The 27,139-nt window shown below is 46.1% G+C and overlaps 1 protein-coding gene across 1 annotated transcript in view; it reads left to right on the top strand.

The window, feature by feature from the left end:
- Positions 1-27,139, top strand: part of RAB4B (RAB4B, member RAS oncogene family) — a 612,075-nt gene that overhangs the window by 384,197 nt on the left and 200,739 nt on the right. Inside the window, exon 5 of the mRNA XM_069644452.1 lies at positions 4,483-4,637. Coding sequence (XP_069500553.1) covers positions 4,483-4,637 — 155 coding nt within the window. The remainder of the gene's footprint in view (positions 1-4,482; positions 4,638-27,139) is intronic.

Genomic DNA, 27,139 nt, shown 5'->3' with positions numbered 1-27,139 from the left:
CGCCTATTGACGGATCTGGGGTTCTCAGTGAATTATGCAAAGTCCTGCTTGACTCCATCACAGGACTCGCTGTTCCTGGGATCGTGGCTCAACACGGTGTCATGACTGGCGTCACCATTGGAAGAGAGGGTAGTGGCCATCCTAGGCAATGTGCAACGGCTGCTAGTTCAGAAGATCTCCACAGTGAGGACCATCAAGTCTCTGCTCGGCATGATGTCATCATGCATTTACCTCATTCAACTCTGCAGGTTACGGATGCACCCACTGCAGGAGTTCCTCAACGCCTGTTGGATTCAGGTGTCCGGAAGCTTCAAGGAAAGGATTGCCCTCAACAAGGGATTCTGTCAGGCGATAAGGTGGTGGGGCATCCGCTCGCATCTGACCAGAGGCACGGATTTCCAGGCCCACCGCACCAGGAGACGGTCATGACAGACACTTCCCCGGAAGGATGGCGAGTCCACACCGTAAGTCTTCACGCCAGAGGGCTGTGGCTGCCGGAGGAGAAGACGTTGCATATCAATGTTTTGGAGCTACGGGCAGTTTTTTGGGCCTCAAATCGTTCCTGCCGTCCCTCAATGGCAAGGTGGGGCAGGTCTTCAGACCATACCACCACAATGTTTTACATCAGGAAATGGGGGAGGGGGGACCGCACCAGATCTCCAACGCTCTCCAAAGAGGCGCAGGACTATGGCACTGGGCTGTCGCCCATGGGATGTTCCTAATTCCGTTTCATCTGGCAGGAGTAAAGAACACAGTCGCCGACTCTCTGAGCAGGGAGCTTCGCTCTTGCCACGAGTGGGAACTTCGGCAGGACCTAGTGGAGAATCTTTTTCTCAAATGGGGCAATCCCCAGATCGACTTGTTTGTGACGGCGACGAACACCGAGTGCCGGAAGTTCACCAGCAGGTTACCCCAGCAGGGGAGCATTGGGGGCGCTTTCTCGTTCCTGTCAGAAGGCCTCTTTCTGCATGCATTCCCTCCGTTGCCGTTGTTACTTCGAGTCATCAGTCAACTCAGGTGCCGGATGCGTGGCCGAGGCATATCTGATACCCGGACCTTCTCAGCATGTCCATGTCCCCACGATCCAGGGTCTGTGAACCTGAAGGCCTGGCTCCTGCAGCGTTAGAATTCAGTGGCTACGATCTCCTGGCAGACTGCAAGGAAGTTCTTGCCAAGGCTAGAGCACTACGGACTCAAGTGAAAGAGATTTGCTATTTGGTGCCGTTCCCAGAAGATGGACCCTCTGAGGGTCACGGCTCCTCAGGTACTTCCATATTTGCTGTCGTTGGCCAAATCGGGGCTGGCTCACGCCTCCAAGGTTCATCTGGCGGCTATCTCCCGCTACACCAGATGCCCAGGACAAACCTCCTTGTGGTCGCACCAGTTGGTCAAGGAATTTGTCAAGGGACTATTCCGCTCGTTCCCGCCAGTGAAGGCTCCGGCCCCGGTGTGGGAGCTCAATGTGGTACTTACTAGTCTCATGGGACCCATGTTTGAGCCTATGCATTCTGTTCCACTCAGGTTTCTGCGTCAAACAGATTTTCTCGTGCCCATCACTGCTACACGACGAGTGGGTGAGGCCCTCTCATGTACATTACTTGAATTTCCACAAGACGAGGGTGGTGCTGCAGACGCTCCCCTCCTTCATGCCCAAGGCCTGGGCAAGGTGCCGTCAGACTTTCATCTAAACGAGCCCTTGGTGTTGCCTTTGTTTTTCCTGATGCCTTTGTCGCCGGCTGAAAGGACTTTGCACTCTCGGGATGTGGCTAGAGCGCTGAAGTTTTATGTGGCCCGCACGAATAGTTTCTGGAAAACATCTCAGATTTATGTGAACTTTGGTCCTGTGAACCACGGGCAGGCCCTGTCCAAGGCTTCCATTTCCAGGTGTCTCTCCGGCTGTATCATGCACTGTCACTGGTTGACAAATCGACCGCTGCCTTGCCGTCCGAGAGCCCATTCCACCAGGACAATCACTACTACTACTACAGCGTTCCTGTCTGGTGTGCCCCTGCTGGACATCTGCAGGGCTGCTACGTGGAGGTCGAAGCACACCTACACGAAATTGTACTTTGTCGACAGGGATACCAGGGAGGAGTCCAGAGTCGCCCAAGCAGTGCTGCATAATCTGTTCGCTTGAAGGTGAGCCTGGTGAGGCGGTAGGAGATGCTTATGTTGAGTCTTGCCACCTCCCGTGGTTGTGCATGTGTGTACTGCTATGTAGTCTTTATTCATGAGCATGTGAATGCATGTCAGACCCCATGCTGGAGAAGGAACAAGTTACTTACCTGGAACTGTTGTTCTCCTGCATGGATTCGCATGCAAACCCTCCTACCGTTCTGCGGTTCTTCTCTTGGTCCTACTGACACTTTACGTGCTACCAAATCTGAAGATGGCTGCCTGAGGACGGACTTGGGCAGAGGGCAGTTATTGGCAGGGGGCAGTATGACCCAGAGCTCAGTGATTGGTTGTTAGGAGAAAGACGGTTCAGAAATTAAACTGATTATTTTTTTTCTTTACCAAGGATTCCCAGCTTTACGACAGGGAATATTCATGAGCATGTGAATCCATGCCAGACCCATGCTGGAGAACAACAATTACAGGTAAGAAACGTGTTCCTTCCTTTCTCGCAACATCAAGATTGTCTCCTCCTATGACACAGCATGTAAGTTTTAAGAAGGGAAAAAACGAAGAACTGAGGTAACGGTCAGCGTGTGTGCTTTATATACCAGCATCGCCATCATGAGGGACACCACAGAAGCCATCGAGGACGAAGACTCAGAGCTGCACGACGCTCGACTTAATGAAAAAATTTCCGAAGCAAGCTGCAAGCAGACTTGAATGTCAAAGATGAGGAATACGTGGAAGGAACATCCAGTCGAAAGAACGTTACCACGGATAAGTATCTTTTTCTTCCCATGCATCTTGCTGATGTGTGCACCTGGAAAATATGTTTTTGCTTAGCGTCAGAAAGAACTCAAAAGAAAATGTATAATCTTCAACTGTTGTGATGTTGGAAACCATGCAGCCAAGTACTTTGGACACCAAAGATGCACTGTGCTGAGCTGCTGGAAAATCTGGTGCTACAATTTGAGCTTTCCTGTCTTAGTGTTGTGTTGCTGCCATGCTGAAAATAGAGCAAAAAAAATGGAATTCAAGAGACTGTGCTGAGCTACTGGAGAGATGAAACTGCAGTTGCTGCTGAACGAAAACGTTGGCCACAGTTATACATTTATTTATATAGCGCTTTCACCAGAGCGCTGTAAATAGAAATGTTTTTTATACAATTATTACTACCCAGCTAAAGTTGGTACATGAGTGGAATGGTTGAATGGGGTTGCAATCAACCCATCTGCAGTTCTTCTCTGTCGTGCAGACCACTGATCAGCCACTACTTCAGCCTCTTTCATTAGGCAAAATGTGGGCCAATCGGAGTTTGTTAATTAGTGAGGCTGGAACAGTTTGCAGACCCTGTTTGGCTGGAATGCCATGTGCTTCAACCAGTCGGATTGTGGTCAGTGGGCAACCTGGCTGTTTAGAATTGGGGAGTGGAACATGCAGATTCCACTATAATTGTTGTTGCGCTCACCCTTAACCACGATATGCGCGTTTCAACCCTCAAATGAGAACCAACTTCGGTTGGGTAATAAAGTGTTATATAAATAATTCATACAGATTATACACCATTACTACTATTTTGGGTACCTTTACCAAATTTGACTGCCTTTACTCATGTTTTTTGCTATTTATGTAGTTCTTTAATAACATGACTTTCGTTGAACATCTGCAGGTACTTGGCGTCTTGGTGATTGGACAGGAATTTCAAATTGGTTAGCAGATGTGGTTTTTGAGGGGATTGGGCCACCTGATTCTTCAAAGATTTGAGGTTGCAAAGCCCATGATTCAACATTTGTTTTGAGCATTGTCCCCAATTCTTTCTGTATAATTATAAAAACTGGTTCTCAAACCCACCCCAGATGGTCAGATTATTATAGAGCTAACTGTTAACCTTTTCCCTCTGTATGGGCTATGTGGAATTCTAGCAAGATATAGGCTATTACTGCATTTTGTTATTGTGACTGTAGTACAATGGACAATGTCGCTGATTTGTATTCCTTTGTCCTGAATAATTTAAAGTTTCTTCTTCCTAGTTTTAGGTTGTATAATGTTAGAACATTAAATGAGGCAAAGATGCTTTTGGTTTCTCTTCTTTGCAAGAACGTGACTACCCATTCTATTTATGGTTTTATTGAAAATGCCTTCTTGGAAAGTTCAATGTTCCTACTGCTGTATTTTAGTGCATGTTTTGTATTCTATGTTCATTTGCGTTGCTCTTTTATGAAATAGTACTTTCAAATTAGTTTACTTACTGATTAGTCAACTATTAAGCCTGGCAAAGAACATTTTAATGAAATGTAAACTGACACTTTGTATTTTATCAGCTATCCAGATTTTATTTTCTTCTCTTTTGTTCATGTTTGAAAGCCGAGAGACCTATAATGCATTGACCAACTGGTTAACAGATGCACGTACACTGGCCAGCCCGAATATAGCCATCATTCTCTGTGGAAACAAGAAAGACCTGGATGCTGATCGCGAAGTGACCTTCTTAGAGGCTTCAAGGTTCGCACAGGAAAGCGGTAAGTGTTTTGAAACTTAGACCAGCGTGCAGGACTGTTCAATTGTATCCCCTTTGCAAATTACAGTCTGGGTACAAGTCGAGGTAACACGCAGGTGGACAGCGTTTTTTCAATGAATGAAAAATATGATGCCCCTGCTTCATAAAAGCTGCATCTTGGATTTGAACACCAGTCGCGTGGCTATGAGGCAAGCAAATAGACCTCGAGATTAGTATCATCATCATCAAAACAACTTTATTCGGGTAGAGCCATTCCATACTCCCTCAAGTCAATTCGAATAGAATCTCGGGAGTCCCTCCCCTTATAACAAATTCTTCGAGGCGATTGTGTCATAGGTCGGAGGAACATCCCATCGAAAGAAAGATACCAGATAAGGTAAGTAACTTGTTCTTCTGTAGCATACGATGTCCTCTCTGATCAGGGAATAGCGCACACAGACTATTTTGAGCCAGTGAGTACATTTGTTTGTTAAAGAATCCCTGTTTTCTGGTTGGGAACTTGTGCATTCCGGCACTCGATGCAGGAATATTGTCGTATCCCCCCACCCTCAATTCCCCCTATGGGACATATGGGGCCTTATCATTTTGCCACTCTAAGTACCATATCTTTGATTTTTTTTTTTTAGGTCTTTGTCTACCAGCATCTAGACCCACACTGTGTTGACATCCCCAACACCCAGTCTTCCTTCTTGTGGTAATTTACTGACCCTAACAGTTTCCCTCTCATGATCAACCCGCCAAGCCATATGTCCTGGTGTATACTGCAAGTTTTTGCTGGCAGCACAAATATCAGGTGCGACATACCGCTGGGGGCCCTTTCTTCCATTTCAGCGGGATGATCAACAAGGTTGGTATTCATGACATTTGTGTCAAGTTGAGTTGCAGCCTCCATTGGAATGTCATGGTTATTCACAGCTGGATGGATGACTCCTAGCTTGTCCTTAATGCTGGGCTGGTTTCCCCCCATGCACTTCCACCTGGGTCTCTGCAGTCTTGTAGCACACGCATTGGCTGTTTTATTAAAGCCATTATTTCAGTCCAAATAAGGGAACATTTGCAACCTGGTGGTGGTGGGGCCTCAGTAACTTTGGAGGAGGCGGGGGAGATCCTGAGGGAACTACGTGCTTGGGTATTCAAAACACATAGAACATCATTTTTCAGAGGTTCTCAGTGATGGAAGGGAACTCGTCCTGAAGGGAGGAGCTTCTCCCCCTTGTGTCCCCTCTATTGTAGGGAAATGCACCATATTCTAGAGACTAACATTAGGAGAATGCACCATGTTCAAGGGACTAGTATTTTTGCTATCGGTGACACCTTAATTAATTAACCCAGACTTTAGGGGTGGACCAGTATCCGGGGTGACTGCCGTAATCTCTTTGGGCATGCTTTCAGGAATAAGCTCTGTAGTCTCAAGTTTGAAATTGACGGGGGTGGTAAAGGAAGGTGCATCTAAAGCTAGGGCTAAGACTGGAGCTGGGGCAGGGACTGAAGGTACAATTGCAGTAGCAGTTGCATCCGGATTTTCTTCATTATCGTTAACCCGTTCAGCTTCCCCTTGGCGAAACTGGTCGATCTTGATAGCTCCACTTGCAACTGGCTGGCTATGCCACAATCCCACCCACCATTCCCTAAGGGACAGGCTAATACTCCCTGGTCCCCACTTGCGATGTCACTGAGGGGTAAATCACTAGGAGGGGGGATGGTGGTGCCAGTAGTTTATCAGCACTTTTTGTCCATTGAACTTCCCAGGAACAGATTGATCTTTTGATCAGTTTGTATACATCACCCGCTACCATAACAGAGCTTTGCGATTGCACCTCGAGGCTGCTGTGGCTTGAGGGAGACACGGGCAGTGTCCCATTTTTATTTTCCACTTGAGGGTCACTATTTTCCTCTCAGATTTGGCCAGCAAGGGGGGGCTTTGCAATGTTGAGAGGGGGCAGTGTCATCTCTATCAACAGTTTCGACAATTGCACTAGTATAAAAAGAGAGGGGAGAGGGTGGCCTGAAAGGGAATCAAAGATGGAGTACAGCACAGCACACTCCCCCCACCCTCTCTTAGCATGGCTCCTTACATTGTCGACTGAGTGGAAAATTACGGATCCAGGGCAGTGGCTCGTGTGCAGGCTACGTTTTGCTGTGTCAAGCCTCTGCAATCGCCTAACCATTCGGGGCGTGCCCCCTCGGCGCAGCTAATATGGTGAACCTCCGTGCCGGACGAGCAAGAAGCAAAAACAAAATACAGAAACAGGGTAGGAACGCACTTGGTCCCGCAACCCTACAGCACCAAGGCGGCTATTGCCGCTGTCCCTTTTTTCATGCAGTACGTACAGTGATAAATACTCCTTAGTGCTTGGTGTGCTTAATACTCCTTGGTATTGCTCAATTGCACGGTGCAGCACAGAAAGCGCTGGTGAGGAGATATTTGCGTGTTATATGGCGTGTTGTCTTGGGGGATACTCTTTGACTGCCAGCATATATCCTTGCAACTGTATTACCCAACAAGCCCAGGTCCCAGCTGGAACTGCCTGCCTCTCTTCTGAAGCAGGTGAGGGGCAGAGGTGTGGAGCAAGACAGCCCCCCCCCCCTCCAGTAAGCAGTGAGCAGCCCGCCTTGCATCTCATAGCAAGTAGTAGTAAAATATATCATATGGACTTTCTGCTGTACAGTACATGTTTTCGGATACATTGTAAGACATTACAAATGTGGAGCTTTTGTGCTTGGCAAGCAATGTTTAGATCATCCATTCTCTTGGGAAATGCTTACTTGTATTGTGCACTTTCCGGGATTGAGAAAGACATCCTAAATTTAAATATGGAAATTTCTTTCAATTTACACTCAGTACCTGGGATGTCACCTCCCACTGCATACAAAAGAGTCCCCCCACACTTACATTTTTTACTCAATCCATATTCCGGTCAAGCATTTGATATGTTGTAGACCTTACAATACCTTTCAAAAAAATGCACCGCCCAGGACACGTGCTCAGCTTTTTAGTAGCATGCATTCCGTTTTCCCTGTTTTACCGATCTATTGCAACTTCCAAGAGCTCCCGTCAATGTCCAGCAACAAACTTCAAAGTCTGGAGCAATTCTGCTACATCTTCCTCGGACCGGTTGAAGGAGGGACGGCACCAGAGTCTTATGACCTATTCCCTTGAAATGGGCCTCTGTCCACAAGGACCCCATCCAAGCACTGCTGCCCGCATGTTGGTACAGTACAATAAATGAGCAAATGCATGTACGCCTTGTGTTGCATTTTTACAGTGCTGCTTTTACTGGTGCCCAAAGGCTATCCCCTACCTACATCAGTGCTCTTATCACTTTGTGGTCTTTTTTCTCTGGTTTTGACTACATTAGCACCTTGCTGACAAAGAGCGATTAATAAACAGCTTTTCAGTGAGCATTTAGTGTTTCGTTCTGGGCTAATAGATGACATTAATGGGTTCTGCACTGACATTATGGGAAGTGTCTTCAGAGGAGCATAAACCACACTTTTCACGTATTTTACATATTCACCCAGTGTTGGGGGTTGCTCAGAAGTCGCACATACTGTTCCGGACCTCTCAGTTATTGCTGATCATATAGGTCCAGGACTTCAACGCATAGTTCGTGCGTGTGCACGTCCAGGGGGGATGTTGTGTATTTTTATTTATACATTTGAATATACCTCCTGTTTGGTCATCATTCAATATACATTGCACATTGTCAAAGGTTTATGGGTGTTTGGATGGATCGACGGAGGATATTGGGGCTTTACATTTTATTAGGTAAGGTTTGTCTTACTCCCTTGGATGTTTACCAATGGTGTGCAAGCTATGAGTTATTGCCATCTACATCTGAACAGAGGTCAGAGGTGATTAAGCGATATTTAGCTCTCTCAGCATGTTGAAAGTTTGTAATTCCAGGGAGGTATGGTTCACAGCCTTTTGGCCACTTTTCAGAATCGGGAGGTGCCTAGGTATTCCACTGGTGTTTTGGGGGCGTTGTAGTTAAGGTATTAGTGATTCGGGTTTACACATTGTACACTCCTAGATGTTTCCAAATTTGTATTTATGCCTATTAATACTGCACGTCTCACTGACCCATTAATGCATAAAGCAATTTGCCTTCCAGAATAGGGGATGTGGTATGGATATTTTGAATTCTGTGATTCATGGATTAAAGGGAGATACGGCTCTCCGTGAGGGCGGGGAACACAGTTTAATTACTGGTTCTATTCTCAGCACAGCTCTGTGTTGTGGTATGTTTTTTAGGTTTGGCTTAGGCCTTTTTAGTACTTTGTTAGTCTTGTTTACTTGGACTTTTTTTGTTTGAAAATAGAAAGGAAAGAAACAATTTTATTTTTAGTGGATAAAGTCCCCATAGTTCTAGTATGGCTGTCCATCCTAACTCAACAAAAGATCTTGTCCGAGTGGTGTCATGGAATGTTAATGGGTTGAATAACCCTATTAAAAGAAAGAACGTTCTAACACACTTGACATCTTATGGCAGATATTACAGGAGACTCATTTGGAGGAAGCCGTAAAGTTTGAGAAAGGCTAGCCTGGGCAAATGCTCCACTCGACATACTGCTCAAGCTCAAGAGGTGTGTCAGTGTTTAAAAAGAAATTCCAAGGGGAAATATTAAGTTCTAAAAAAGATAAGGAGGGTCGTTGGTTGTTGTTCACACTCCAGATCCAAGACTTCGAATTCACCATTTGTAATGTTAACGCTCTCAATATGAACAGTGGTGTGTTATTTAATGCCTTAGGCCGTAGTTTGCTGGATGAAAGGAAAAAAATACTTGTTGATTTCCAGTGATTCCAATCTGGTGTTCGATCCAGCTCTGGACAGGAGTAGTAGAATGGGAAGAGATTGCAGAAAAAGGGATAGGGACACTCTGCACTTACTAATGAAAGATTTTGGTTTATCCAATGTTTGAAGATTACAACATCCCACTGGAAGGGGGTATATGCCTTTCATTCAGGTGCCCATGACATTTACTCTTGAATAGACAATGTGTTGACATCTGGAGTGGTGACTCAGAATATTATAAGTTGTGAAATCAACAGCATCATTATTTCTGATCACGCACCTGTTGGGTTAGATCTCTCACTCACCTACACGTCAGTAAGATCGAGGGTTTGGAGGATGAATACCATGATTTTAAAAGAGGTGTTGAAAGAAATGCTAATAGACGTGGCTAAGGGATATATTGAGACAAATTTAAATGGAGAGGTGGAGACTGACTTTGCATGGGAGGCCTTCAAGTGTGTGATGCGTGGTGTGGCTATGAAATTGTCTGGGGTTAAGAAGAAAAAAGGGGTTAAGGAGGTTGAAAAATTGAAAACTTCAATTAAAACTTTAGAAAAAGACCTAATGAAATGTCATGATGCAGAGAAATCCACAAAATGTATGAAAATTAAGTACGATTTTAACAATATCCTCAGTGATAAAGTAGAGTTCACAATTTTTAGATCCAAATGCAAATATTATGAAGGGAGTGAGAAATGCAGTAGGTTACTAGCCCATAGATTAAAGCTGAGGGAAGCAAGTAGGTTAATAGATGCAATTAAGGGCAATCAGGGTGTGACCAGAGACCCAAGTGAAATTAATAAAATCTTTAAAAGCTTTTATGAGGACTTGTACAGCATCATTCTCAAATGGATACGGACCAGTTTAACAGGTTTTTCGAATCATTGAAGATGAAGAAATTATCAAATGCAGAAAGAGAATTTTTGGACTCCGATCTCCCTTGATGAAGTGAGAACTGCAATATGGAAGCTAAACCTAGGGAAATGTCCTGGTCCGGACGGGCTTCCAATCGAATTCTATCTTGTGATACCAGAAAAAGTTATATCTCTACTGAGAGACATGTTCATACAGAGCAAGTCAAAAGGCGTACTTCCGCCAACTCTAAGACATGCTACGATTTCGCTTCTGCATAAACAGAGCCGTCCAGAACTAGATGCAAGTAGCTACAGACCAATCAGCCTAATAAATTGCAACTCAAAAATATTATCTGAGATCCTGGCCATCAGGCTGGAGAAGATCCTCCCTAAAATTATTCACCAAAATCAAGTTGGTTTCATTAAAGGCAGAGATTCCTCCACGAATATGAGAAAGTTGCTGCTTAGGTATTCGACCGTGTGAAGTGGAGCTTCTTGCTAGGAACCATGGAGAGAATGAATTTCGGCCTAGAGGTTTTGTTTACAGCATTTTCACCCAACTCAAAACCAACTGCCGAGATCAACACAAATGGAGTTGTATCTGAAAGGTTTGAATTGCAACGGGGGGACAAGGCAGGGTTGCCCTTGTATTTCAGAGCTGATTAACTAGATTGAAGCTTTCAGTATCATATCAAACTATAAAGTCAACTGGTCTAAATCAGAGGCTCTACAATGCTCTCAACTGACAAACAGTAAGCTCCTAAAGGATCAGGGCTTCAGATGGTGCCCCACGAAAATGAAATATCTGGGGATTTGGGTCACTGAGTTTAAGAGACATGATGAGTCTGAATTTGGAAACGGTATTACAGAAAATGAAATCGGAAGTAGACCGATGGACCGATGGAACGAGCTCAACCTGTCTATTGGTGGGAAAGTCAATGCTATTAAAATGATTCTGGTACCAAAATTGAACTACTTTTTGGGCATGTTACCTCTTCAAGTTGGCAAACACACATGGAGAAAGGTAGATAATATCTTAAACTGCTTTTTATGGAACAAGAAAACACTGAGATTAAAACTCTTGAAATTGCAATTGCAGGAGATCAGAGCAGGGCTGAACATTCCAAACTTCGAACAATATCATCTAGCATATTCTCTACGTTACATCGTGTCATTCTTGAAAGATGTGGGAGACGAATGGGCCAAAGCAGAGGCTAGTGGTGCAGACCCATTAGGTATTCGGGCCTTTCTCTCCACTACCACAAAGGAGAAGAATGGCCGTTCTGTATTAACAAACTTCCTCAAAAAAACATGGAGATCGTGTGAAATAGGAGCAAAATTAACCCATGATAAAACTGACGTTTCCCCTCTCTGAATGAACCTGGACATCAAAGTGGATAAAAGTCTTATTTTGGCCGACATGGTTCTCTGCTGGTATGAATAGAATCAAGGACCTCTTTGTAGGAGCGAAACGGAAGACGTTTTGAGAACTGAAACTTGAATATGATTTACCAGCCTTTATACAGGAAACTGAAGAAAGCAGTGAACATTCCATCTTTGGACAAATCTGAGTTATGGTATGATGTCGGGAGAATTGGCGAAAGTGACCACTCACCTTCCAAGGTGTATAATTTGCTGGGCGGTTATGCCAGAGGGAATGATTAGATTCAGCAGGTTTGGTCTGGTTGCCTGAGGGAAGAGTTGACACCTACTAGATGGAGTGATCTAAGCAGGAATATCAAAAGAATGTTCCTGAATATAGGGGAGAGGTCCCGTCAAGTTATGATCTTGAATAGTGTTTTGTACACCGGCCAGGATGAAGGAAAGGAATTTGGCAACATCAGACAGATGTTGTGGTTACATTCTTGGCACAGTGGAGCATATGCTATGGGAGTGCCATAAGGTGAAGAACCTCTGGAGTGAGGTCGCCATGAATCCACCCTGTTGAATTCTTTGAGTCCGCATCAGTCCACCTGGATTTTGAGAGGGACCATGTTGGCAAAGAAGTTGATACTACATAACTGGAAATCTACTGCATATCTGACAAAAAGCATTTGGTTAGAGGAGATCGCACATGCAATTTGAAAATGTGATCTATTCTGTGCAGAAGAAAATGCTTACTTTTTACAGGATTTGGAAGGCCTTTCTGAGCACGGAATTGTTTGGATCTTGTGTCCAGTTTTGTGATGGCCTGTGTGAAGATAAGTGGACATTCATGTTTCATTATAATAGTTAAAGGTTTCTACTTTCATCCTCTTGCTTTGGGAATTGGTACCTTGAGGATAAAGTGCGTATTGTAAAAGGATTACAGAATATGGAGGTTTGTCTCACAATGTTTTAATTCAGCTTAATATTACCTTGGTTTAAGTGGGGTGGTTTTTTCTTTTCTTTTTTTTCTCTTCTTTATCTCGTTCATTATAACTCTTAGGAATACAAGTGTATGTATGTATGTATATATATATATGTATATGTATATATATATATATATATATGTATATATATATATATAAAATGTGTTATGGTTTAATAAAATGGTTAAAAGAAAACAGCTTTTCAGTGAGCATTTAGTGTTTCGTTCTGTGCAGATAACCTACTACTCCTGTCACATGTGATATCTGCAGCTACTCTCCCCCTCTCTCCATTCCTTTATCTCTGCATTATAATATATGCACTCCACAGGTGCCTCAGACTGGTTTGCTTAGCTGTGGGCTAGTAGGCCTCCAAACTGCATTTTGAATTCGGCCCACCCACGAACTCTGGCGCATCTTCAGCCGGCCCTAATGTCAACACATGCCATAAATCTTTGCCCTGGCTCCATATTGGAGAAAGAATCTAGGTTAAAATATAATACTACTCCACAAGGCACTTCACTGCCTAGAGACTGAATATCACTACGAAGTCCTCTTCTCTTGCATGCAGATCATTGGCATTCTTGAATCTAGTAGCCATTCCCTTCTTTGCTTAGGTTTCAAGGAGACTTGGTGATGATTGCTAGAGGTATGAAAATGTATCTTTTGCTTTACGGCTCAGGGAGGTAGTGAAGCAGACAACGGTTGATTTGCTGTCATCCGATGGATAATCCCTGATCTGGACTCCCATTATACACTACCCCAAGCAATTTTCTTTGGTAGGACACCTGCCGGCATTCCCCCACCATTTATATTACACCTGTAGTGCATTTACCGCCGCACTGAAACCATTAACTCTCAGAAGACTGCTCTGAAATGCCACTGGCAGGCCCTTCACCAAACATGGCTTGATGTTACTACTTGATAGTTAGCGGCAACCAGAATGGGGTAGTCTGCTGAGCAAACAAGCACTCTTGTCAGTCTCACCTACTTCTTGCACCTCACAGGCATACTCAAATGTTATAAGCCAATCTAAGATGTCATTCTTTTCATCATACATACTGAGCAGATCCTTGGGAAACCAGGATTAGAAGCGGATCCAGTACCACAGCCAGGACCTCTGCAGGGGCCTTGAGACCCTTGCAGTCTGGCCAGCTCCAACAGGTGAGCCCTATCTTTTTGTTTATCAATCCTTTCAATCTCCAACTTAATCATGCTTAAAATTTTGGAAAACTGCCCAAGAAAAAAGAAAATGATGCTTGTTTTTGCTACAGATTCCTTGTTGTGGAACATATTTTAGACTCGTGTTCCCCTGAGCTTAAGCTGCATTTGGCATATTCTAAGGAGTTGGTTCCTAAGAAGCTGGCCATTGCTGCTGATATTTGGGTTTTCCATTGAGTGCCCCATGAGGACAAACATGTGTCAGGTAAGCTTGAAGAGGGGAAAAAGCGAAAAGAGAGTGAGTGGGACTACTGATAACATCTTCCCATAAGGCCCACAAAACGTTTCATAAGGGGAATAAGCCACATGTGCATGGAAATGGTAGTGGGACTAACTACCCAAAGCCTGGCAGTGGAATCTCCAAGCCTCCCTACATATACAGATGCATTAGATCTTGTGTAACCTGTGGCGCAAGTGATGCCGTGAAAGTGGGGATGGGGCAAATGTAAGGGTAAGCCCTTTGGGGTCCATTCTGTGAATCTGGATTTTTCTCATGAAGATGAGATAATCGCAGGAGTATCCTTCTCTTTAGATACCTTGCTCAATGGTGAAGGATCTGAAGATGATTTATTGTCCCTAGAAACCTGGGATTCTTGAATTGCTGTAGCTTCTTCTCTCATACCTATTGATATGATATGGCATTTCTAACGCGCCTATACACAAGTGTTTCAAGGCGTGACTAGGCAAGGGAGGGGCAACAGAGGGAAGACAGACAACGATCCTACTAGGCCAGGTGTCTTTCAGATTGTGCAAGTGCATGGGAAGGGGAAGGAGGAGAAGTTCAGGGGGAAAGGGGAGAGGACAGTGCAGTACATGGGATAAGAAAAACAAACAATAAGTAAAAGTACGGCCAGCAGGTGCAAGGGTAAGTGCAGACATCAGGTGTCAAGTGCTGGTAGTGGGACTGTAGGGACACACAAACAGTCCCCAAGTGCGGGGGTTGCCAGGAGGGCAGTGCAGGAGTGTGACTGGTGGGGGAGGGGACCTGGGCCCGAGATCAGAGGGTGACCACGTTACCAGTGCAATGTCCCTGTCAGCCAGCAAGTCAGCAAGGCAGAGGAGGAGAAAAAGCAGAAGCAAAGAGAAAGGTTTTGAGGTGCTTCCGGAACCGAAGATGATTCTCCTCAAGTTTCAGGGAGGCAGGGAGGCTGTTCCAGAGGGAGGCCTCAGCAGAAGATAGAGATCTACCACCAACTTGTTGCTTGGAGAAGCAACTGACCCTGAGGGAGTTTGAGGTAGATGAGCGAAGAGCTTGAGAAGGAAGGTATTTAGGGAGAGAGAGTTGAAGGTATTGAGGCCCCAAGAAGGCTTTGTGGACGATGCAGAGGGTTTTGAACTTAATCCTCGCAGCCACTGGGAGCCAGTGCAGAGTTCAGTCCTGGAGAGATATGGTCCCTGGGCTTGAGGCCAAGGACAAGTCTTGCAGTTCTCTTCTCCATAAGTTGCGGAAAGTAGAAGCAGGCAGATTTAGAAAGAGGCTGTTGCAATAGTCCAGCCTGGAGCGAACCAGAGCTCTGGAGACCGTGAGCTTCTGGGGGAAGGAGAGGAAAGGAACAAAACCTCTGAGGAGGTGCAGCTGGTAGTGTGACTTCTTAGAGACGTCAGAGATGTGAGGAGAGAAGGTGAGTAGGAGGGTGTGGAGTCAAAGATGACCCCAAGGTTTTTAGCCTTACAGGTGGGAACATGAAGAGGGCCAAGAGAGGCTGGCCACAGAGCTACAGGAAAGGAGGGCGTGGGTGTGCCGATGAGGAGAATCTGTCTTACTGGCATTGAGGCAGAGGTTATTGGTGGCACACCATTCCTGGATAGCAGACAGACAGTCTGAGATGAGGGAAGTAGAGGAGAAGGCCGAGGGTAGCCTGAAGACGAGCTGGGTGCAATGCTCATAGCACTGAAAGTTGGGGCAGAGAGCAGCGATGCAGTGGGCCAGGAGTGGCAGGTATTGGTTGAACAGCCAGGGAGAGAGGTTAGACCCCTGGGGGACACCACAGGTAGAGAAAAAGATAGCTGAGGGAAAGGACCCAAGTTGGACCTGGGAGGGTTGGTCGGAGAGGAAAAAAGTCAGCCATGCCAGCGCCTGACCAGGTTATCACGGAGACGGTTGAGAAGGATGGCATGGTTGACCGTGTCAAAGGCGATAGATCAAGCAGGATGAGGACGCAAGGGGTGTTGGAGTCGAGGTTGGAGAGCAGGTCTTCACAGATGTTCAGGAGAGCAGTTTCCGTGCTTCTGGCAGCTCTGAGGCCAGACTGATGGTCATGAAGACAACCAACAGATTCAGTGTGGAGATTAAGCTGGGAGATGGGAGTGATTGAGATTGGGCGATAGTTGGCCGGGCAGGAGGGGTCGGCAGTGGGTTTGTTAAGGGGGTGCACAAGGGAGTTCTTCAGGGGGATGGGAAGACTTCAGTGGCAAAGGAGTGATTGCAAAAATCAGCCAGGACAGGAGCCAGGGAGTCAATTTGGTCCTTGATAGTTTTGGAGGAACAGGGGTGAACCTGTTTCGACGAGACCTCGTCTGCGTAGAAAAAGGGAAAGGCAGAGAAGGAGAGAGGGGAGGTGGCTGCAGAAAGCCCAGAGGAAGAGAAGAGAAGGGAGTTGGGGAGGGAGGGGATAGGAGGAGAGAGAGGACTGGATGTCCTGAGTTTTAGAGATGAAGTGAGAAGCAAGTGCCGTACAGAGGGCCTGGGAGGGGACAGGAGAGGTAGAGACTGTGGCAGGATTGGCCAGTTCTTTGCAGATTTTAAAGAGTTCGGCCGAGTTGTTAGATGCCGCAGAGACGCGGGCTTGGATATGCGCTACCTTCTTGGTTAGGACAGAGAGCCGGTATAGCTTTTGCGGCAGGCGGCAGGCCAGTTTGTGAGAGGATGTACATGAAGCACCCGAGAGGTCACCCATATTCAGTGTTATTGTTTACTTTAAAGTACAAATTGTAAAAATAAACATACATCACATTACTTGCAAATACAAATGTTACGTCGCTTTAATACAAGTTTTATAATTAACTTTCCAATTAGAAATGGGCGTATTAATATTTCATAAACACTACACATAACATAAACTTACTGTATGTTTTTCAAAACCTACCAATACAAGGAAGTATCTGAGTTTAGTTAACAATTAAAATGTTGCAATATGTAAAATGTGTATTTTTAAAATCAAGCCATATAAAACACGTAATTATACTGTAAGGTCTAAGCGTTGCTGAAGTAATTCTAAAACATTTCTATAATCAATAGTAACGACACTTCAACAAATTAATACATTATAAATATTCAAACATGTACAACATATACAATGTTAACTATTTAGGCAATATGCCCCAAGGCGGCGGGTTAACCCTGTCTGTAACAGCCTGCCATCCAAGTTAAGAGTCAAGCAAAGTTGTACGTGCGGGGGCTAATGGTTTGATATATTTTAAAATCAGCATTGAAATAGACTCTGGGTAACAGTGCAGGGCCGGGCCGTGCACACATTTGTTTTTCTTTTTAAATTCCACACTTGCCACCGATGTAGGAAACTGCACAGGTGCAAAGAGGTGAAGGGTGGCAGGTGAGGAACAGAAGGTGGCTGGAAGGGGTGCTGGCATGCAGCACACAGGCTGCTTCGAAACTTGAGTTTGTACCATACCGCCCGCGTTCCGAGCTTCCCGATTGTCCATCGCCCCCTTCCAGTTGAGGCACTAGAGGCCTTCCAGAGAGGCACAGCTTCACCTCACTGATGAGCCCCAACAGGGCTGAAACGCGTGTATGGGGTTGCTGTTGGTACTCTTGTTCAGAGAGGAATTGCCATTGCATTTCGGTGCTGGACTGCCTATGTGAGCGGAACAAAGACTGATATGCAAACGGATATTTCCCCTTTGTAAAAGGTACAGTGAGCAAAAAGCGTGTGTTGCAAACTCTCATCTCAGAACAGGTTTTCATGCCATGTTCTTTCTGTAGAGGAGGGCCTGCTACCTTTTTTGGCATATATCTTATGTATTTTGCCTGAAATTATGAATTGTAAATATTTTTGTAGCTGGTAGAATTGAGCATTTTAAAAGCTTTTTGCACCTTATATTTTAGGGATTTCTTTTTTAATTCTTAGTTTTATTAGCATTTTCTCACCAAACAAATGTGAAGAAGCAAACCCATCCTCCTCAATACAAGTAACAGTCAAACCATTGCAACTCCCATATTTTCCCTAGCTCCACCCTCCTGGTATAGGGGAAACAAAATAGAAGCACCCTCTGATCTCCAAGAAAGTCCACCAACAGTAAATCCGATACAGCGCCCGAAGAAAAAAAAAATCTAATCTTTGGCAAGGTGACCAACCAACCCCATGGGGGGACCGCCCCTCACCATACCAACCTCTCCAGCAGCAGAAAACCGCCAGAAGTCAAAACCCAGGCACGAAATCCACTCCATTCTGTTTCGAATTCCACACTCTAACCCTACATGGCTACTGTGATCCTTTCCATTACATAAATGCTTTTAGCTGCATTGACCCACTCCATTTTCCCTGGTCATACCCTCTTCCAGTGCATAGCCAACCATTCCCTAGCCGCCAACAATAATCAGTGTGCCAGGTATGACAACCCCCAGAAGTCCCCCTAAACTGCCTCCACATGAAACCGCACCAGTAACTGGGTACGGTCCCGGGATAGCCCTCTCACTCTCCATCTCCTTTATCCATCCAAGCACTTTGTCCCAAAAGACCTGCACCCACTCGCACCCCCACCACATATGCCAAATAATCACCCCGCACACCACACTTGTGGCAACAAAGTGGATTAACGCCAACAAACATTTTAGAAAGGCGAACCGGATTGTACTGCCATCAATGGCATGCAGCTTGTTTTGGCAGGCAATCAACACCTTAAATGTCTTACAACACAGTTTGTGCCACAAACTCCTGTCCAATTCCCAGCCTAGGTCTCTTTCCCACCTGCCCCGAAGTCTATCAGTACTCCCCTTACCTTTCTCCACTAGGGCATCGTATAACAGTGAGATCAAGCCCTTCATCACCGTTCTAGAGTCGAGATCTTTCTTGATCGGGGTGAGATCCTGCTGCACCTGCACCCTCACGACTTCTGCCGTAAGTACCCCATTCAATTGCAGATATGAAAAGCACAACTTCCCAATACCCAGGGCCTCTTCCAATTCAGAGATCTTGAGAAACTCCCTATTCTTACACAACTGTCCCACCCTCGTCAAGCCATCCTCGAACCAACTCTGAAAACTCTCTAAATTCGGGATATGCTCCCTCACCCCCGGGGCCCATAAATGGCTCAAATGGGAGGGTCAAGTCTTAACCCCTAACATCTCGGGTCCCTTCCGCCAAATATTCCACATGACCCTCAAAATAGGATGCTCCAGTATCCTCTGGTTGAGCCGGTCCCTCGGAACCCACAACCATTCCCCCACCATTGCCGGCCGAAGATGGAAATTATCTGACCCCACCCATTGATGCTCCACCTGTTCCCTCAAATGCAGTATAGTACCACGAACCGAAGCTGAGCTGCCTTATAATACTAACACAGGTCTGGAAAACCCACACATCCTTTCTCTTTCGGCAACAGTAACTCATTGTAGGCAAAAACGTCACTTCACTTCTCTGAACATATTCAGGCACCACAATAGGCAGCATCTGAAATGGATACAATAATCTGGGGAGGAAGTTCATCATTAAGGCGACCCATCCATGATATCGTAAATCCCTCCCATTTCACCATGTCTGCAAACAACCGATGCAGCAAGGGGAGGGTTGTACAACCCCTGTAAAACCCCTGTATATCTCCAGTGAGCTGCATCCCTAAGTAGAGGAGCTGGTCCACTCTCACCTTCATTCCCAACCGGTCCAGCCCTCCCGCGTCTCCCTCTCCCTCCTGATCAAAGGGAAACAAGATAGACTTGCCCGCCCAAAACAACCCATATTTCCCAATCTGATCAATCACTGCTGGCACGGACACCAGAGGGTTCTGAAGATGTAGCTTGATGTCATCCGCATATAATCCCAATGTATATACCATCCTTCCCACAAAGGGGGAGCCCGGTCTTGTGCCCCAACCCAGGCCAAACCAGTGGGAAAACCATCCATTCAACGCCACACACACACATTCGGATTAAAATAAAAAGCCATAATCCCATTCGTCACTCTGGTCCGCAATCCAAACTGGCGCAACATAGCCTCAAGGAACACCCAGTAAACTCAAAGCCCTTCTTCGCATCGATGGAGACCAACGTAGGGTTGCCCACCCCCCCTTCCTTCAGTCAATCAGATGCAGGGATTTCCGCATTGTATCCGGTCCCTGGTGCACCCTTATAAATCCCTCCTGGTCCGAGTGGACCAGTCGAGGCATGTGCACGTCCAACCTAGAAGCAAGTACTCTGGTAAAAATCTTTGCATCCAAATTAAGAAGCGAGAGGGGTTTATAGGACCCACTTGCCAAGGGGAAGAACCTTTGGTATCACTGAGATGAGAGCCCTCACAAAACAACCAGGAGCCCACCCAGACAGCAAGATGCTATTAACCTTGTTAAGTGAGGCACCAGCAGTACGGAGAATGATTTATAAAATCCTGATGTATACTCATCCTCCCCTAGGGCCTTGTCCAGCTTCAACTGACGAATAGCCATCAAAAGCTCATCCTCCGTTATAGGAGTGTCAATACCTGCTGCATCCTCGAGACTCTGCACCAGAATACAGACCCCCTTTAAGTAGCCCTCCAGACTTCCAGCATCCTCCTGATCCTTCCTCCTATACACCTCCTCGTAAAAGGACGCAAATCTATCTACAAGCCCCTCTGAGGTAGTTTCAACTTGATCCTACATTCCCTGTATCTCCTTGACCCATATTTCCGCTTGTTGTCCCCTAAGGAGGGCCGCCAGCAGTGCACAAGCTTTATCCCCCTTCCCTTAGTACTTTTTCCAGGTTTATAGTGATGGCATCGAATGCAAAAGCATTGAAAAAAATTCATAGAAAAAAAATAATTTCTTTTTTTATGGGGGGGGGGGGGTGTCTCCCCAAGCCCCTGTTTTTTTTACCCCTCAAAAACCATTATAATACAAATAAAACCTTTACCTATGAAAAATGAATTATTTTCAATGCTTTTGCATTCGATGCTTTGTATTCGATAGAATCACCGGATACCGTTTTTCCATAATACTTAAGCTTTTGAACAATCTTACCCTCCTCCAACAACTGCAACTCCTCTTTTTTGCCCGCACTTTCTCTATCTGCTCCTCTATTCCAAATCCGACTCCTGTACTTCCCTTTCAAGGAGGGAAATCTCGGTCTGCAACTGATTCTCCAGCAAGGTTCTCTCCCTTTTCTTCCGGGCTCCTTCTGTGAAGGTATTGTGAATGAGACCCAGACAATGCACTGAAAGTTTGGGCAACAAACATTTATTTAAAATAAACATTGGAAAAAAGGCCTAACTTGCCCTAAGCTAAGGTATGAGTTCCCTACCTAAATAAAACTAAGGATGGTATGTACCAGGAAGTCCAAAGCAAATCTGCCTGTGCCCAAAACCTATACTTGTCCTTGCATCTATTGGTATACAATGTGCAGGGATGTCGGCCTCAAAATTATAAGTGTTCAAATTAAAGTTCAGAGCTTCGTCCAGCTCTTGGTCAAAAGGTTTCCCTTCCCGAAGGTTCAAAGATTTCGCAGTACAAAAAGGGGTTCCCATCACCAAGCTTTCAAGTCTTTCAACAGTTCTAACGGAGATTGATTGAGGGATTTATGTTGCGCTATCACGAAACCAATCATATCAAGGCGCAGATGTTGGAACTTTATCCGCAGTTCTGTTTCCCCCACAATGAAATTGCTATACTGTCTCTAAGCCGACAACCTCAACCTTATTTAAACAGAAAGGTTTTATATTTCTTTCCAAACTTGGGCCGCAACTCTATTGTCCTAATCTCTAGGAGTAGACTGTACCACAATCTTGCCAATGCACCGAAAATCGACAGTCCTCCCTGAATAAACAGCGGGACGAGGCGATTATCAGTAAGGATTCATCTTTTAACCTTAGCCGTGATGGATGGTAGCGATTTAGCTTGTCAACCAAATAGGAGGGAACTAGATATTTCAGGCATTTAAATACAATGCACCCGATCTAAATTTGTATCTTGTCTTCCACGGCCAACCAGTGATTGCCAGGCGAAGCCCTGAGATTGGTGAGGACATCTTAACACCAAACACCATTCTAACTGCTGCATTCTGAGCTTTCTGCAGCCGGGATATTTGGTTGGCAGGAGCCCTGGCCAATAAACAGTTATAATAGTCCAGCTTTGAATTGACCAGAGCTTCTGCAACTTCTGCATGGTCCTTTATGGGAATATAAGGAAACGCCTGCCGAAGCAGTCGAAGGTTATAGAAAACCGCCTGTACTTTGGCTCCAATTTGTCTTCAGCAACCCAAATATCTGTCATATGCAGCTCAGGTTCTTTATTCTGCTAACATACTTAATTTCTGAACCCAGAAGAAATGGGCAGAGGACCTCTATTCTCGCCGAGAAGGTGCGTTGGGCTGAACAGTATAACCTTGGTTTTAGTCGGGTTGAGTTGAAGCAAGTTAGTGCACATCCATGCACTGACTTCCTTTAGGTAGTTCACTCACCCGTAGAAAGGACTCTTCGATATCACAAGTCTAAGGAAGACCTGGGTGTCATCAGCATATGATTAAAAGCAAACCTTATGCTTTTGAAGGCTATCCATTAATGGACGAAGGTATACATTAAACAATAGCAGTGACAAAGAGGAGCCCTGGAAGACTCCACAATGCTGCAGGAGGGCATCTGATGGGAAACCCCTTCACTCATTGGGACCGTTCAGACAGAAAGGAAGTGAACCATTTAATAACCCGATCTGAGACATTACCAAATGTCATGGTTCACTGTATTAAAGGCTGCAGAGAGGTCTAACATAACGAGGAGTGATAACTCCGCTTGATCAGCCACTCGCAATATTTTGTCCCAAACTGTGACCAGGGAGAGGGAATTAGGCCCCCAAGCAGGTCCCTCCGTCCAAGCGCTGTGGTCCAGTACCATTCACCACCACCAACAGCTGCTTCATATAGGCCAACAATCTGAGTGGGTACACTGAGCCTTCTTCCAATGCATAGCAACCCCAAAATGGCACCGTGGGCCAAGCATACCTTTTGCAGCAGGACGCCACTAAGCCATAGCCCCACGGGCTCCTCCAAGATCCCCACCCAGAGTCCACAGAATCGGGTCCACACCCCCTAGGTACAAGCCTGCAGAGACTGCTTCTGCAAATGCCACCGAAAATGTCTGGTCCACTCCAAGTGCCCCCAGCTTCCAAGCAAGTGTGTGAAATATTGTCAATATAACCTGTGCCTACAATATGTTCCGCCCCTCCGTCTTCCAAATGGCGATCACAGATAACCACAGTGACAGGGGTACCACAGCAGTGAGGGGCCATTTAGGTGTCCTGTGGTTACTGCTGTTTGTGGTTAATCTGGAAGCCTAGAGCAAATTGAGCAGCAAACGTCCCCATAGGCTGTATCAAGGGGATTCCCTGACCTCACCCAGCAGAGACTCAACCGGATACCTGCACTCCACAGCTCCATTCCCAGAGGCCCTCACCCAGGAAGAGGGGCCTATTCTTGGCAGCCCACTGGGGCCCAGTCCTGCCCCCCCCAGGTAAAGCCCAAAATTACCTCACTGGCCTCCATTTAGCCTCCCTGGGGACTAGCAAGGTCCAGCACGTTTCGTGGCTTCCTCCACAGACCCACCCCTACCTCTGCCTGTGAGATGGTAGATGTTGGGCAGTTCCTCTCTCTGGCTCAGAGCAGCTGTGTCCTCCCAAGCTGCGGCTGTAAGCATCTTTGTGGAGCCTGCCGCTCCGACCCAATTCTCTAAGCCGAAGCCTCCACACTGCAGGCTGCTGTGTCTGCTGCCAGTCTCCTCGGTCACCACCACTGTGTGGTTGCTGCTCCAGGCTCTTTCCATTGTCCCCTGCTCGCCATCAGTGTGCAGCCTTGCTCGCTCACTAGGTCCCACTCCTCGCTCATCCAACAGCGTAATCAGGGTCCCAGGAGCCTCCAGCCACAACAGGCCCAGAAGGACATGCCCAGATCGCCCCACGATCTACTGTTGGTCGTGGGAAGCGTGGGCAGAGCATTGCCACAGGTGAAGCAGGAGCACTTTCCCCTGCTGATTTCTTGCCGCAGATGCCCCAGCTCCCTTCCAGTCAAAAGCGCCAAGATTTCTGCCAGCAGTGCCTCGGGTATTCCGGCAGACAGCCATCCACCTCCCGAAGTGGTCACGGGTGGTGGTGGGGCTCCAATTCCTTTTTAGAGCCCGTGGCACAAGAGCAGGACACCTGGGCTGCTCCCATGTATGCGCCCCCTGGTGGCCTCATTTTAGGGAATTTGAATGTTCCAATAGCTGCTATGCACTTTGAATTATGTTCAGTTTAGCTCATGTGCAGCTGAACTCGAGTTATTCTTTTGGTACATCTATTACTTTGATGTAAATAACTATATTTGCATAGTGGTTCGTTTACAAGTGTGATTATGGCATCAGATTTGTGCTGCATGCATTGAGCACTTTAATTGTAGACCGCATTTTATGCCTACATGAACATTTGGCCAGCATTGTCCTGGGTGGCCCACCAATTGTTGACTATCAAATTGCATTTAGTTTATACAAAACGGTTAGCCAATTATGTTATATTCAATGGCTACTCTGCACTATGCACTTTATTTTCTACAGCGTTCACTTTTAGAAATACAAATTGAGAAATAGCAATTTAATAATATATTGCACTAAATGCATAACAGTTTATGGATCCCAGGCGGTGGTCTATATTCCACATTTGTGACATTTTGTGTAGGCTATGACGGTGAAAGATGGCTGCCGTTGTTGCTAGAAAATCTCTATGATCCTTCTGGAATGAAACCTGGAAAATTGACACTTTTGTTTGTGGAAATCTGGACATATGAAATTGTGTGATCGAGCACCCAGGGATGTGAAACGTGTTGCCGTTTGCCTGCCTCGCCGAGGCCTTTGCTTTAATAACTATTATTTATATTTTCGACAATTTTTTATGTTCTGAATCGACTGTAGTCCTTAGAGTGCAGTCGTCCTGCGAGCTGTGGGATTGTTGTCTTCAAAATATATATTACATGGCCCGCGGTAGCAGGCTTGAAGTTATGGTTAAGTTGTTAAACTCCTAGGAAGAGCACTTTCTTCAGCGGTTTATAACTCCGCTCCCCCTGGATGAATCCTCACCAAACTTTGCAAAAAAAGTATATGGCCGGCTCTGAATTATTACACCAAGTTGGTGAGGTTTTGTGCGGGGGGAGCTAAGTTTTATAGGGGGGGTCCCACATTTTCTTTCTTCCATAGACTGAATGGGGAAAAACTTTGCGCACAGCTACAGCATGAACGGCTGGATGGATTTTCACAAAATGTGCGGCATGAGTGGGGGCTTGGGTTAGAAAGCGTGCTTTTGTGTGTTTGGTGGAAATCGGACCAGTACTTTTTATGTAAAACACTGAAATGTACGTCCCACAAAATTAGTGCTATCTGGGTCCGCTGCGTGGACCCATTTCCCTGTTCGTTCCGGGACCAAAGTTCCATTGGCCTGCAGTACGCCGTGATGTCGGCGAACATTGGAAGCGGCCGGTGGTTGGTGGTTGGCTGGAGGGAAGCGTGCTGTGCGTGAATGTTTTTGGGAAACGCTGCCATGGTGTATCGGAGGATAGTGGCGCCCACGAAAGGCATTGGAAAACATGGTTTGCAGGATCGGCTGGGTGAAAGAGGGTGAAGTGAAGATATTGGCAATGTTTTCTGCTGTAGCATACGGCTGCCAGTGGTTATGTTGACTTAGTGCGTTTGCGTTGTTTTGCGGTGGTGGGTTTGTGGCGAAATGTTCGCCTGCTTGTCTGACTTGGCTTGTAGTGGTTATGGGTGAGGCGTAGCCTTTTTATTGCATGGGCATGTCATGTAGCAAGAGCCTAGCGCTTGGGAACCACCCTCGCAATGTAATGCCTCCATGCACTTAGCGGTTAGGTATGTAGCCGAGTCTGAGAACACCGTTACTGCAAGGGAGGCCATAACGACATGGAGAAATGGAAGGATTGTGTGGCAGCAAACTGTTGCGATGTGGAGCATTCCCGCAGCTGCTGACATACACTGCATTGGAGGTTAGGTGCACAGGGGACCATCATATGTTGGTCAGTGTAGGCAGACTGTATAGGGGATGGGGAGTGCATTGGACATAATATAAGAATATTTGCAGTCAGTGTACTATGTTGTGCCTGCAAAGGCCCTACTGCCTTGTGTGCATGGCTACGGCCCGTGGCCGTAACAGTGTGGGACTGGTTGGAAATAGGTGTGAGAATGTTGCCTTGTTTGGGTCCGTTAGTGTAGCTATACGTATTTGTAGGCAGGAAAGCACTGTGGGAAATGTTACCATGCATGCCTCTTTCCTTCCAGTGGGTGTGTAGTAGGACTAGGCAGTTGTGTGCATGGGCAGAGGCCATCGGCCTCTGCATATGCACTGAAGAGCCTAGGGCTTGGGCACAGCCTTGCTTTAGGGAGGGCAGTCAGACATGGGCACATTTGTGGAGGAGACTATCCTTTTTGGTGAGTGCAGGGAGACTCCATTGGGGATGGGGAGTGCATTGGAGACAATATGAGGATATTTGCAGCCGGAGTGCTATATTGTCTTGTGCCTGCGAAACCCATACTGGCTTGTGTGCATGGCTGGGGCCCTTGGACCTAACCGGGTGGGCACTGGTTGGAAGTAGGTAACAGAAAGTTGCCTTGCTTGGGTTCAGTACTGTACCGATATGTACTTGTGGACAGAAAAGGTAAGTGGTCACATGTTTCCATGCTGGCCACTGGTTGGAAGTAGGTTGGGGAATGTAGCGTTGTGAGTTCTTTACTGTACCCATTCGTACCGGTAGTCAGGAAAGGTACGTGGCCACATGGTACCATGTATGCCTCTATTGCATTTTGCTCGATGTCTTGAAGGTGTAGGCTATTGGGTGCATGGGTGGAGGCCGTAGGCCGGGAGTGTAGTAAGAAAGTGTGACATGAAAGGATTGTTTCACTGCGTAACGTTTGCGACATAGCCCATGTACACAGATACTAACACATAAAGAGATGTGGGGGTAGGTGCGCAGGCGACAACCTTCAGAGGCTATTGGGGATGGGGCGTGTATTGCAGATGATGTAGGGATATTTGTAATCAATGTACCATGTTGTGTTGGCAGTGGCAAGCGCCTGCTGCCATGTATGGAAGTATGAAGTAACAATGTGGACATTG

The sequence above is a fragment of the Ambystoma mexicanum genome, chromosome 2p (genome assembly GCF_040938575.1).
Source record: "Ambystoma mexicanum isolate Mex_15411 chromosome 2p, UKY_AmexF1_1, whole genome shotgun sequence".
Lineage (NCBI taxonomy): Eukaryota > Metazoa > Chordata > Amphibia > Caudata > Ambystomatidae > Ambystoma > Ambystoma mexicanum.
The sequence above is the reverse complement of the archived record's forward strand: the minus strand, read 5'-3'. Positions and strand labels throughout refer to the sequence as shown.